The sequence below is a fragment of the Engraulis encrasicolus genome, chromosome 21 (assembly GCF_034702125.1).
Source record: "Engraulis encrasicolus isolate BLACKSEA-1 chromosome 21, IST_EnEncr_1.0, whole genome shotgun sequence".
Taxonomy (NCBI): Eukaryota; Metazoa; Chordata; class Actinopteri; order Clupeiformes; family Engraulidae; genus Engraulis; species Engraulis encrasicolus.
The window spans coordinates 12,443,621-12,458,620 of NC_085877.1; the positions used below are offsets into that span (position 1 = coordinate 12,443,621).

Consider the following 15,000-nt stretch of genomic DNA (forward strand, 5'->3'; position numbering starts at 1 on the left):
CACACACACACACACAGACACAAACATGCACACAGCCATTAGAAAATGGAAAATTGCAAAGTAGTTTATCCACACGTACTACCGCATGTTAATTCCAGAATTCCATGCCGGATTGCAAGGGTATGTCGGAATGTAACTTGTAAGCGTATTTCAGAATGCAACTGTATGTTGAAATGTGTCAATTTATCTGTATGTGTGGCCAAGGTTTTTTAGTGGAGACTAAAAGTTCATTCAACTGTTCCATACGCGCTCCAATTCCACATTTTCCCCCTCACCCCAAACTAAATTGCACAAGACTACACCCTGACAATGCACAGCCCCATAAGTAAGACAAAATATGCTCATTTGTGTGTGTTTGTACATGTAGTCGTTTCAGACACTTGGTTGCTGTTTTTTTTAACCACAGAAACCCATTTGACGAGCACTTGAAGATTCCCATCCACTTATTATTATATTTTTCTTCAATGGCTCCGAGGAGCCTTTGATTCACAAAACACAGCTTTCCGTTTTGCCCCCCTCTCCTTTCTTTCTTTGTTTTCTTAACACGGCCTTCAGGAAAAAAAAAACTGGGGAAGAGAGTAATTAGTTTCACATTCTTGTTTTCACTTCAAACCTTCCCCTCCTCACTTGGCGTTTTTTTGCCAGTAATAATAAACAGCAAAACTGCGAGGGGGGGCCCTCTGCCAACGAAATGAGAGAGGGGGTGGGGTGGGGGAGAAGAGGAGAAGAGAGGGTGAAAAAAAAAAACCAGGATGTTTTGGGGATAGAGTAATTGACCCTCCCTGAAGTAGAGGAGAGAGTAAGGTATATACGTAAGAAGGATTAGGCTGTGAAGACCATCTGTTTTCACTAGGGGCCAAGCGCTCTGAAAAGCACACACAATAACAGACGGACACACACACACACACACACACACACACACACACACACACACACACACACACACACACACACACACACACACACACACACACACACACACACACACACACACACACACACACACACACACACACACACACACACACACAAATTCGCCAGCACAAAACACAAAACAATCCTTCAAACAAGACAAAATATGCCCTGTGGCTTTCACTTTATTGCATCTGATTACTTGGCCTCGCACTGGAAACAATAGACACATTTAAATCTCCGCTGTCATATTTCCTAATGCTACAGGGCCGCGTGATGACTTGGAGTGGAGTAGACAAGACTGGAATGGAATGGAGTGGAGTGCAGTGCAGTACAGTGTAGGGATGCAGTATTGGTATCGGCCCGATACCTGCTCAATATTCTCATATTCGTACTCGTCAAACATTGATTAAATATACTCGTCGTACTCGTCAAACGGTGACGATACCAGGCACTGATACGTCTATTGCACGAAATAACATTGACTTGAAAGAAAGGCTGCACGATTATGGAAAAAAATCAAAATCTCGATTATTTTGGTCAAAATCATAATCACGATTATTAATCACGATTATTGATTTTTGCAGATTTTTTTGAAAATTATAAAAAGATGAAATATAACCAAGAATGAATTACATACGGGATGAGCAAAATAAAATGAATTGTAATAATTATGTAAAGGCAATAGCATGAAACTTAAGTGGAAAGATTTCTGGCCGGAAACACCAGCCTGTCAGTATGTTCTGGCTTCAAGGACGCACTCAAAAGTAGGTCACTATTGCCACGATTAAATCACAATAAAAATCATGAGTTCAATTTCACTATTTTATCACGATTTTGAATTCATTGTGCAGCCCTACTTGAAAGCATTATAAGAAAGAAAGTGCCGCCACATACATTTCAATCTTAAATCGTGTCTGTGTGTGTGTGTGCGTGTGTGTGTGTGTGTATTTTTAAATGTGACTTGAAGTTCAATCGACAAATGTATGAGGGTGCACCGCCCTTATTTCCTCGTTCAAAAAAAAGCTGCACTTCTTTTCATTGTATGTTGGTGGTAAAAGTGTCGGTATCAGCACTCGGTATCGGCAAGTACAGAAATGAATGTACTCGTACTTGTATCATTTTTCAAAAAAAGTGGTGTCATGCATCCCTAGTACAGTGCGGTGTAGTGTGGGCCGCCTCTTTTATTTTGATATTGGCCATGTAATGCAGCATGGCTACCACTGGGTGTCGCTGTAGTGCTCTTGCTCCACTGACCCATGGCAGACCCTCCTATTGTTTCTAGTCCGTAAATCACAACCTACAGGTCAATGTGATGTCATTTTTTGTCATTATATAATACATGCTCTTACTCCATGAGCTTTCTTGGCTGTAGTTTCTCCTTGAAGCAGAGCATGAGGATAATGTCCCATCTTCCCTGACTTTCTCTCAACATGTCTGTATCGCTCTGGCAGGCTTTATTTCTGTCTATCTGTCTCTATCTGTCTCTCTATGGAATAGTTTCCTATTGACTCACTGTAATACTCCCCTTTTCTGCCTGTCTGTCTGTCTGTCTGTCTCTCTCTCTGTCTCTCTCTCTGTCTGTCTGTCTGTCTGTCTCTCTCTCTCTGTCTGTCTCTCTCTCTCTGTCTCTCTCTCTCTCTCTCTCTCTCTCTCTCTCTCTCTCTCTCTCTCTCTCTCTCTCCCTCTCTCACTTACATACTGTAGTTTATTATTATCTCAACCTAATGACTATTACTCTCCTCTCTCACTCTCTATTCATCTCTATCACTGTCTTTCTCCCTCTCTTTCTCACTCTGTTGTCTATTTACTTCATTATTATTGACTCAACCTCGCTTCTCTTCTCTTCTCAACTTCTCTTCAATCTCTCTCTCTCTCTCTCTCTCTCTCTCTCTCTCTCTCTCTCTCTCTCTCTCTCTCTCTCTCTCTCTCTCCTCACTCCACTGCTGCCCAGACATTTACGTCCCCTTTGAGGACAGACTCTGTGTGTGTTACTGTAGGAGGACAGCTTTACTTTAGAAATCCTTTAACCTCTCCAGACTCTGCTTACTCCACCTCTCTTTCTCTTTCTCTTCTCTTCTCTTCTCTTCTCTTCTCTTCTCTTCTCTTCTCTTCTCTTCTCTTCTCTTCTCTTCTCTTCTCTTCTCTTCTCTTCTCTTCAACTCTTCTCTTCTCTTCTCTTCTCTTCTCTTCTCTTCTCTTCTCTTCTCTTCTCTTCTCTTCTCTTCTCCTCTCTTCTCTCCTCTCCTCTCCTCTCCTCTCCTCTCCTCTCTTCTCTTCTCTTCTCTTCTCTTCTCTTCTCTTCTCTTCTCTTCTCTTCTCTTCTCTTCTCTTCTCTTCTCTTCTCTTCTCTTCTCTTCTGTGCGTGAGTGTGTATGTGTATGTGTCTGTGTCTGTGCGTGTGTTTGGGGTGGTGTTGGTGGGGTGGGATGTTTTAGGGCTTCAGGGCCTTCAGTGCATGTGCTGCAGGGGGGGTCGCGGACAGAAGAAACTTTTGCAATAAAATGTGGAAAGACCTCAGGTTTAACAGTTAACAGACCCATAATTCCACAAATTGGTTAGTAATATTATTCACTTGTATGGTTAACCAATGTATTTGCTTTTTCTGTGGATTTCAAACGGAGCCAAAACGTAAACTGAAAACCTAGTTATATTATAATGGACAAGAAAGGTCTGGAGAAATATGGAAGCAAATTCGCCGGGAGCAAAACAACCTGGGTGAGCAGAGTGAATTTCAAAAATTAAAGTCAAGCTAATATTATGGTAATGAGCTATGACGCGGTTCGGTAAAAAAAACAATTGGAATGTTCATATCTGCGAATGTCCCAGGCTTACAAGCCAGAAGCGTTATGTCAATGTCTTGTCCAGAGCGAATACAGTGAATTCAAGGTGAAACTTCTTCAACAACCTTAGCTTCTCTGTAGCTTTGGTTGTTTCTGCTGTAAACACATTAAGGAGATGGGCTTTAGATCAGAAGGGTGCAGGTTCAAATACCACTCTTTCACTCCCTACCTCACTTCATGGCTAAAGTGCCCCTGAGAAAGCATCTGTCGTCTATACCCATACTGCTCCAGGGACTGTAACCAATACCCTGTAAGTAACGGTCACTTTGGAGAAAAGCGTTAGCTACGTGTAATGTAATGTAACGTGTTCCTCTCTTTAGAGTAAATGCTAGCAGCTAGGCTAGTGTAAAGGTTTTGTGTGTGTTAATAGTTAATACTGCTTGGCGCATGCCTCTAATAGTCAAAAAGAGCATGACAAAAAATTGCATGAATTGTATTTTCAGCTATGTTGTGCATGCTTTCTTACTCTCTCTTCTTCTCAACTCCCTTCTCATCTCGTGTCTGTTCCTGCCTGCTGCCTTGTCCCTTTCCTCAGCCTTTCTCTTTTCTTCTTTCCTCTCCTTCATCTCCCTCTCCTTTATCATTCTCTCTCCTATCCCGCCTGTTCCACTTTCTTGCTCTTCTTCTCTTCTCTCATCTCATCTCTCCTCATCTTCTTTCTCCTCTCATCTCCTCGCCTCTCCTCTCCTTTCCTCACCACTCTCCACTCCACTACTCCTCTCCTCCTCTCTTCTCTCCCTTGATCTCCTCTGATCATCTACTCTCCCCTGCTTTCCTCTCCCCTCCACCTCTCTACTCCTCTCCTCCTCTAACCCCCTCCTTTTCTACTCCTCTCCTCTCTCCTTCTCTCATCTCCTTTCTTCTGTTCTCATCTCCTCTCCTCTCCTCTCCCCTCATCCTCTACTCTTATCCTCTCCTCTCCTCTCCTCTCCTCTCCTCTCCTCTCCTCTCTCCTCTCCTCTCCTCTCCTCTCCTCTCCTCTCTCCTCTCCTCTCCTCTCCTCCCCTCTCCTCCCCTCTCCTCCTCATCCTCTGCCCTCCTCTCCTCTCTCCTCTCCTCTCCACTCCTCCTCCTCTCCACTCCTCCTCCTCTCCTCTCCACTCCTCCTCCTCCTCCTCTCCTCTCCTCTCCACTCCTCCTCCTCTCCTCCTCCTCTCCTCTATCCTCTCCTCTCCACTCCACTCCTCCTCCTCCTCTCCACTCCTCCTCCTCTCCTCTCCTCTCCTCTCCACTCCTCTCCTCTCCACTCCACTCCTCCTCCTCTCCACTCCTCCTCCTCTCCTCTCCTCTCCTCTGGGTGGTGGTAGGAGGATGTGGTGATCATGGGGCCCAGTCCCCTGTCAGCCCACCACTAAAGCAGGCGGCACCGCACCACCACTATGGCGCCATCTTGCCCATTCCTTTATTGTTTTCTCTACTTCTCCTCTTTTCTCTCTCTTTTGGTTGCCCTCCATGTTTTCTGTCTGTCAGTATCTGGGGTTTTCTGTATATCTTGGTTAGTGTTCTCTCTCTCTCTCTCTCTCCCTCTCTCTCTCTCTCTCTCTCTCTCTCTCTCTCTCTCTCTCTCTCTCTCTCTCTCTCTCTCTGGGGTTTTCTGTATATCTTGGTTAGTGTTTTCTCTCTCTCTCTCTCTCTCTCTCTCTCTCTCTCTCTCTCTCTCTCTCTCTCTCCCTCTCTCTCTCATTTCTCTTTCTTTTTTCTTTGCCCATTCCATTTCCACTGTCTTTTTTTTTGTTCGATGGGTGACTATACATGTCTCTTCACTTTCGTTTTCACTTTCTGTCTTTCTTTTTTTCTTGCTTGCTTGCTTTCTTTGCTGTATTGCTCTCTTGCTTTGTTCATATTATTAAAGTATGACCATCATTGCTTAATTTGGTCTTTTTTTTGTGATCTTTTACACCTTTCCCTCTTTGATTGCATACCCATACCTACCTACCATATCTCTTGCTACACGTTCACCTGTGTTATTTTTTCACACACACACTTTGTTTGGATCACAATTGCGTATGTGTGTGTGTGTGTGTGTGTGTGTGTGTGTGTGTGTGTGTGTGTGTGTGTGTGTGTGTGTGTGTGTGTGTGTGTGTGTGTGTGTGTGTGTGTGTGTGTGTGTGTGTGTGTGTGTGTGTGTGTGTGTCTGTGTGTGTGTGTGTTTGTTTACGTGTGTGTACTTTCCCTCTTCGCTTCTCCATTCTTTCTCTCTCACACAATGTGAGGCACGCCAGCACATGTGGGACTTTTATTTGGGCGCTTTGTGGGTGTGGGAAGGCTTTAATTGCATTCTTATCTCATTTGACTGGTGGAAAGAGGGAGTAAATACCTTCTTTTCTTTTTTCTGTCTTTCTCTCCCCCTCGCCATCTCTCTCCCTCTCTCCCTCTCTCTCTCTCTCTCTCTCTCTCTCTCTCTCTCTCTCTCGCTTTCTCTCTCTACCACTTTCTTTCCATCTTTCATCCATCTCTCTCTCTCTCTCTCTCTCTCACTCTCTCTCTCTCTCTCTCTCTCTCTCTCTCTCTCTCTCTCTCTCTCTCTCTCTCTCTCCTTCTCTCCCTCAGTGTCATGATCTGCCCGTCAGTCTCTGGGGGTGGAAATGCCAGTGTGCCAACTAGTACAGTACAGCTGCGCAGCTCCCCTCCTTCTTCTCCCCCCCCCGACACAATTCACACAAAAAAGGAAAAAGAACAGAAAAGGGAAAGAGAAGAGAGGAAAAAAATGTGCCAAATGCGAAACAGATGATCTATGCTGTATAACGGGGCACTGGCGCGTTGTTTTGATAGCAGCCGCGACTGATGAACCACTTTGTGGGCCCGCGTAGACGAAGTAAACAGGGGAGGCCAAATTGCAACCAGTTGCATGGAGCGGGCTCCCATGACTGAGCCAACATCCCCCTCTAGTGGAGAGTAGAGGAAGTGATGACTGTTATAATCATGGATGGACAATATTGAGTTCACAAAGTAATTCTGTCAGTAAGTCTGCCAGGTTTTTTCGCGTTAATACAGGTGGCTCATAGTAACGGAGTGTTTGAGCTACCTGTGCTGATGATTGAGCCAATAGGGACATCTAGTGATGTGTAGTGGAAGTAGAAGGATCACCAGTTGATTTTTGCAATCTACTGTACGCATCTATGAAGGTGTTATCACAAATAGGGTTCAATAAAAGCACACTTTTTTCTAATTGTCAAGAATGGATATTGTGTGCACAAACAACCCTCTGTCAAAGGTGGTAATCTCATGGATAGGGTCAGAACTAAAAAAAAAAAAATTTTTTGCGCTAAGAGCCTGTCACTGTACTCTCCCCAGGAAGACACCCACCAAAATGTAGTCCAGTGGATTACAGATGGATTGAGACTTGAGTGCTAAACAGAGTGATTGCTTGCATTGCTTGCAGGAATACAATGACATTGTACTAGGTAGAGAGACTATGGACACTAAGGGACACTTTACTGGCCACTTGTCCTGGCTTCTATGTGCCACTCAGCTAAGGCACATGCGACACTGTGGACACTTTATTTTATTATTATTTTTGGTGTGTGTGTATGTGTGTGTGTGTGTGTGTTTGTGTGTGAGAGAGAGAGAGAGTGTGAGAGATATGCCTGGGCAAATGTATGTAACAGTGAGCTATATATGGTTATTTTATGTGTAAGTATGTGTGTAACAGTGAGCTATATATGGTTATTTTATGTCTAAGTATGTGTGTAATGTCTCGTGAGCAATGTCTTTATTTATGTATGTGTGTATGCTACTTGACACCTTAATTTCCCCCTGGGATCAATAAACGATACTCTACTCTACTCTCTACTCTACTCTACTCTATTTATACTAGGTAATAACACACGTTTTGTGTTTCGCAGCCCCAGGCCTGTGCACAGCATTGCTCCATATTTCTGGTGGTGAATGACATCTTCCGGTGAGTGTGAGAATGAATAGCCAACTGGTGACCTACTCAGGAATTTCATTACTACACTTACTCTCGAAAAATGTTCTTGGGCACCTCAGAGAAGGAGACTGTATATTGAGTGTGTACCTAAAGCAGTTGCCATCGCCGTGAGAGGGAAAACCCTATATGACCTCCCATATCACCACCTGCATAAGCTCTCACACACACACACACACACACACACACACACACACACACACACACACACACACACACACACACACACACACACACACACACACACACACACACACACACACACACACACACACACACACACACACACACACACACACACACACACACCATGATTTGGAACAACCAATTTCAACGAAGGAATGAAATTACATTTTAATACAGTCAGATTACAGATACAGATTATTTAATGAATCCAGATTGCTCTTCACTGAACATTGATTGGTCTGTGTGTCTGTTTTTTTAATCCTTCATCATCAGATCTATATTGCTGGACTTGGAGGATAATTCGATGCTGCGGCTGCTGATCCAGTCTTTCACTCGCTGCTTCCTCATTGCACTGGCTGCCCAGGACCCTCAGGTATACTACTACTACTACTATTACTACGAAGACGACGACGACTACTATTACTACTACGACGACGACGACGACTACTACTACTACTATTACTACTACGACTACTACTACTACTATTACTACGTCGACGTCGACTACTATTACTACTACAACGGCGACGACTACTACTACTATTACTACTACTACTACTACTACTACTACTACCACCACCACCACTACTATTACAATGGCAACTAGCAGTAGTAATAATGTGTTATCACATTCAGTGATGGGAATAAGGGTGTTAAAATAAACACTGTTACTAACTTTTCCAGTAACAGGTAATCTAATTAATTGCCTTTTCAAGTAACAGATAATCTAATGAATTTACCTTTAACATTTACCAACCCACTGACATCCCACTGTAACAGTGAAGCAAACATAATTTATTTTATGAATTGAAAAGCTGAGCCGTGCTGCTCCTGCTTTATCCAGTTCCTCAGATGGTTTTCCTAAAGTAACTCCTGAAGAGCGGGGTAATTTTGAAGAAAAAAAATGCTATTTTGAGAGATGCGTTCTTACAGTAAATGCAGGCACAAAAAGTTTTCGCTAAACCAGAACTTGAGTCCTAATCACAGGGCATTAAAAAGAGTAATGACGATTATTTAAAACCTTAACAACCATGTGGAGAGCAGCCTCCCCTTGTCTTGAAAAACATGGGTTTGCCAAATGCTACACCTACCTCCAGAGTCTTGTTGCCACTTGGCAGGTCGGATGTTTTGTTAAGTAGTTTTTGGAGAGCTTTGCCACCGCTTCCTCAGCATATTCAGACTGTTTTGATTTGGTCTGTCTCGTCAGGTAATCCCTGGTTGTTGCAGCCGTCCTGACTGCCAGGCTCGTGGGTTCATGGGCTATTTTTATGGTACTACATTGTGACGTTAGCTTATTAGCACTCTTGTGTCTGAATCTCAAGTCTGAAAAGCGCACCGAAGTCATTTGTACAAAATGTGTGGGGGAAAAAAATATATATTTTACTTATTATTAGGGGTGGGAATCAATTACATTTTCAAATCTATTTCTTTGGAAGCTTTCCAATTAATTAATCTCAATTAATCGCATAACATTTCCTCAAAAACGTTGTTTGTTGTGTGGTGCCCATCATTGACTAGAAACAAATGGGTTTAGTTTTGTTTATGTAGTTTAGTTGAAACAGGGACCATGCGCAAGAGTCATTGGTTACAAGAGTAAGAAGATGGCTTGTGCCATACTACAGCTTATAAAAGTTTAGTTGCGTCTGTAACCCCGGTTCTCTAAAGGAGATGGATGAGACATCTCCTTCAGTAAATCACCCTAGAAGATCTCTACCCCCCCAAAGGAGATCTCGAGTGAGTCGACTGAAAGAGAACTAGTTTCCACCTGCAGGCCCTGGGCAGATGAAGCAGGGTGATGTACTGTAAGGTTTATTCTGTGAAACACTTAGTTTTATACATACGATTGTAAGTTAGAAAACATAATATGAGTGTCAGTAATGTGTTGTGTGTTTTGTCTTGAATCAATTCTATTCTGTTAACAGTTACCATGTGGTTCCAACACATAACACATTGATGACACATAAACACGTATAGCCAGCCTGGTCCCAATGTGCCTCAGTCTCACCATCTCTGATCGTGGCTGGTTGAACTGTATCACAATCTTTCTTTACTTGTGTCTTTGATATATCAACAGTAGTAATTTTTATCTGTCAAAACAGTATCCAGTTGCAGTCAGCTTAACCAAAATCTATTTCAATGCCAAGGGAAATAGATAGGGCTGATTTTAAAATATCCAACGTTTTTTACACAGCCACCCGCAAGTTTAGACACTGCAGGTGGAGTCAGAGTGATGAAATCCAGCTGACTGTAGCAAAACCATCAGATTTGGTGACTTTTATAGATGTGGTGCTCTTCAAATGGAACCAGGGAAAGTCCGCACTGTAGATTTAAACTATATTTCACCTTGTATTTGAGGATACCTTGACAAGTCTCTCCTCAATGACACATCCATAGCCTATATTATTTCATGAACCGCATATTAGAGGCCTGTGGCGCTATATAATTTTGTGGAATTGCATATCAGTCCCGGGATGAAAAGAGAGACATACTGCTCCCCAAATAGCAGTTAATGTCTGGACACATTCGCTCTTTGTTCGGGATAGACGGGCCGGATGGTGGTGGTCTGACCAGATCGAGTCGGGGAACACCAGAAGAACATCAGACGTCACACAAAAGCCTCCCACAGCACCACAGGACCACAAACGCTCAGCAGGCCTGTCACAACCAGGCAAGCAAACTAGGCAATTATCCAGGGGCCCCAGTTGAAAAGGGGCTCCCTGGTAATAACTGGTAGTGTACTGGTATTCAAATGATAGCAATGAGAACTTAGTGAGTGTGGCAACACCTCCCTAAATTCAGTGACAGAAAAGTGCAGGAATGCCCTATTCGAAATCTCTCTCTCGAGGGAGCCACTCAACAATAGTCTGAAAAGAATAAAAGGGCCTCAAGTCCCTCGTTGCCTAGGGCCCCCCCAAATACCTTAAAACATCCCTGATTCTCAGACGGAAGACGTTTCTTGAGCCTCTCGCTGGTGGCTCGCCTGCCTTTCCCGGTTCCCCAGCGAGGATGTAGCAAGTCCTCGAGTCGAAAACCTGTGATTGACACAGGCGCCAATTATCGTGTCACCGGCACGTCACCCACAAAGAGTTCAGCCTGTCCAGCAGCCACTTTCCTCAAGAACTCAGTCAACCATCCAAAAGAAACATCTCCTCTTCTTCTCACTCACTCACATTCAACGTTTGGTGGGAGTTTGTTTCGTGGTGTTGGTGATGGTTGCAACATTAGAGTTCTACCCGTGGGGAGCTGTGGTCATAGTTCTGACATAGTAGATTGTGTGTGCGCGTGCGCGTGGACGTGCGTGTGCATGTGTGTGTGCCTGTCTTTGAGTGGGTGCCTACTGTATGTGTGTTTGTGTTGCGCTTGTGGATATCAATTGTGTGTGTGTGTGTGTGTGTGTGTGTGTGTGTGTGTGTGTGTGTGTGTGTGTGTGTGTGTGTGTGTGTGTGTGTGTGTGTGTTTCAGGAGCGGTGTTCTCTGAAGAGCTTCTTCCCTCTGGTGCCTACCAACCTGTTAGTCCCTCTGCTCACACTGCCCTCAGGTATGTTGTAAGGCCGTAAAGTAGTTGCTGCTGCTCTAAAAAATAAAAATGGTAGCAATGTTTTGTCAAAGCTGGATGAAGACTGGGACCTTATGTAATCAATAACACCTTTTTGTCAAAAACAATACAGTATTTGAAGATTCATAGACTGTAGTTACTGCACTCATAATCTATGGCATGTGGTGGCAGAAAAAAACGTGCATCATTATTGTCTGATCATTTTCTGTTCAGATAATAGATAGGTATTCATGAGATGTCCATGTAAAAGTAGTTAACTATTGGCACCTGTTGCTTCTGGCTGCCCTCTCGCTGAGAAGATGTTAACATGTATGGATATTTTTGGAAACGCATCAGTTTTAGCCTGTAAATTGAGTTTTAGAATGCACATTTAAAAAAAAATATTTCATTTAGGGGACTAAAATGCACCTGTCACAGTAGAGTTTATTATATTTAAATTAAGTTCTTTTAATCTGTATTCACATGTTATGTTAACACTTAAATGACTGAAAAAATACGTGCATGTGTAAAAAAATACCTGCATGTGTATTCAGCACCTGATGTGCTGCCCATCGTGTGTGTGTGTGTGTGTGTGTGTGTCTGTGTGTGCGCGTGCGCGTGCGTGCGTGCGCCTCCTCAGAGGTTCCCCAGGAGGCGTGGCCTCAGCACCTGAGCCTCATCATCTCCCAGCTCCAGCAGGCCACCTCACAGCCGGAGGACCCGCACCATCACACCAGGCAAGCAGACACCAGACAGCCACCATGCTCCTCTTCCTAACGCCTGCTGCTTGGCCTTATATGCTTCCATGATGTTAGCTAAGAGAACAGAAGAGAAGAGAAGAGATGTGGAGAGAAGGAGAGTCTGGAGAGGTTAAAGGACAGAGGGAGAGAGAGAGAGAGAGAGAGAGAGAGAGAGAGAGAGAGAGAGAGAGAGAGAGAGAGAGAGAGAGAGAGAGAGAGAGAGAGACGTATAAACAGAATAAGAAAGCGAGAAGGAAAGACAGTGATAGAAATGAATAGACAGCAAAAGAGAAGAGACGTCTTACAGTTGAGTCAACAAGAAAGTGAAAAAGTGGATCGCACTCGGGTTCTTCTTTTCTTCTTTTTTATTTTTTTATTTACATAGCAGCAGAAGTGTAGACATTTTTTTTTTTTATTTATTTTTTTTTTATTTTTATTTTTATTTACATAGCAGCAGAAGTGTAGACAAACGTTTCGGCTGTTGCCTTCGTCAGTGTCTCATCTTACTAAGCTACTTCCTGAGTTTTATCTAGGCGTCTCCTTAGCTCACCTGTTGCTGATTGGGGATGACGCAGTGCGCGCTCCAAAGCATCAGGCCTGAAAGCCGTTCATTAATTGGAGCGCCCATCGCGCCACCCCCTGGATCAGCACAGATAAGTCTACAAAAACAATAGAGATGTATTTTTAACAATTAGCAACATGCGAACAAAAAGCCATACATATACATATGGTTAAGTCAACAAGGCTAAATCTCATAACACATAAAAACAGAAGCAGGCACCGGAACAACAAGAAAGTGAGAAACTTAGAGAGTGAGAGAGAAAGACGGTGATAGAGATGAGTAGAGAAGAGCTAAGTTGAGATTCAAAGCCTTAATTGTCATTATACACAGCACAATGAATATACAGTGCCCTCCATAATTATTGGCACCCCTGGTTGAGATGTGTTAAAAGCCTTAAAATAAATTCAGTGTTCATTGCAGAAGAATACTGTCACACTGAAAATTGTAGGAAAATGTAGCCTTCAACTCAAATGAATTGTAAGAAAATAAAAAAATCCCTGACTAAAAAATAATTATTTTTCATTAAATCACCTGTTCCACAATTATTGGCACCCTTAACAATTCCCAGGAAATAAATATAATTGAAGCATTTCTGTCATTTCTACAGTAGTTTACAAAGTTTACCAGAGTATGTAGGAACATTTAATTAGTAATTCATCACTTCCTGTTTCCCTGGGGTATAAATATGACGTGACACCGAGGCCATTTCTCTTATCCACTCTTAAACATGGGAAAGACAAAGGAACACAGCATACAAGTGAGGCAGATGTGCGTCGACCTTCACAGGTCAGGCAGATGCTACAAGAAGATTGCCACTCAACTGCAGCTGCCCATATCCACTGTGAGAGGAATAATTAAGAAGTTCAAAACAACTGGAACAGTGGTAAACAAGCCTGGACGAGGACCCAAGTTTATTTTGCCACCACGCACAGTGAGGAGGATGGTAAGAGAAATCAAAAGATCTCCAAAGCTCACTGTTACAGAATTACACCAAATGGTAGCATCCTGGGGTCACAAAGTCTCCAAATCAACCATCAGGCGCTGTCTACACGCCAACAAGCTGTTTGGGAGGCATGCACGGAGAAAACCTTTCCTCACTCACAATCATAAACGCAAGCGTCTGGAGTTCGCCAAGCGGTATTGGGGCTTCAACTGGGACCGTGTGCTTTGGTCAGATGAGACCAAGATTGAGCTTTTTGGCAACAAACACTCTAAGTGGGTCTGGCGTACCACGAAAGATGCGCATGCTGAAAAGCACCTCATACCCACTGTGAAGTATGGGGGTGGGTCAGTGATGCTGTGGGGCTGTTTCGCTTCCAAAGGCCCTGGGAACCTTGTTAGGGTGCATGGCATCATGAATGCTTTGAAATACCAGGACATTTTAAATCAAAATCTGTTGCCCTCTGCCCTGAAAAGCTGAAGCTGGGTCGTCACTGGGTCTTTCAGCAAGACAATGACCCTAAACATATGGCCAAATCTACACAGAAATGGTTCACCAGACACAAAATCAAGCTCCTCCCATGGGCATCTCAGTCCCCTGACCTCAACCCCATTGAGAACCTGTGGGGTGAGCTGAAGAGGAGAGTACAGAGGAGAGGACCCAGGTCTCTGGATGATTTAGAGAGATTCTGCAAAGAGGAATGGCTGAAGATCCCTCTTTCTGTCTTTTCCCATCTTGTGAAACATTATAGGAGAAGATTAGGTGCTGTTTGGTTGGCAAAAGGGGGTTGTACAAAATATTAACACCAGGGGTGCTAATAATTGTGACACACATTATTTGATGTCAAATAATTATTTCTTTATGTGGGATTTTTTCCCCACTGAATAAATGCACTTGTATTGAAGGTTGGATTTTTCTCTTTTTTTCCATTAAGGTCCCATATTATTTAGAAAAAAAATAAAATAATTGGAAGCTAAAAAACACATCTCAACCAGGGGTGCCAATAATTATGGAGGGCACTGTAAATCCTCCCTTCAAGGAACACACAATGAAGTATAAAAGTGATATACTAAACAAAAATGACATGCTTACACAAAATCAAGTACACAAATAAGACAGACAACAAATAACACAGACCTCTGACTTAAATGGTAACCAGGCTGCCATTACAGAAACTCATCAGTCACTATGGAAGCATTCCAATATGCAACCTTGCATCCTCCACTTGTGCTTGTGGCCTCACGTTTCGCTGATGCCCCGCCTCCGTGGAGAAAGCAATTACGTTTCCCCTCTGTCAGCCTAGCCATAACAATTTTTGGGGGACTATTCCTCAGTCACCATCCAGTTTGCAAAT

At 43.3% G+C, this 15,000-nt stretch overlaps 1 protein-coding gene across 1 annotated transcript in view; it reads left to right on the forward strand.

The window, feature by feature from the left end:
- The window catches only part of fancc (FA complementation group C), a 72,656-nt gene that overhangs the window by 38,292 nt on the left and 19,364 nt on the right, over positions 1–15,000 (forward strand). The window contains exons 9-12 of the mRNA XM_063186208.1: positions 7,601–7,656; positions 8,143–8,242; positions 11,332–11,407; positions 12,045–12,141. Coding sequence (XP_063042278.1) covers positions 7,601–7,656; positions 8,143–8,242; positions 11,332–11,407; positions 12,045–12,141 — 329 coding nt within the window. The remainder of the gene's footprint in view (positions 1–7,600; positions 7,657–8,142; positions 8,243–11,331; positions 11,408–12,044; positions 12,142–15,000) is intronic.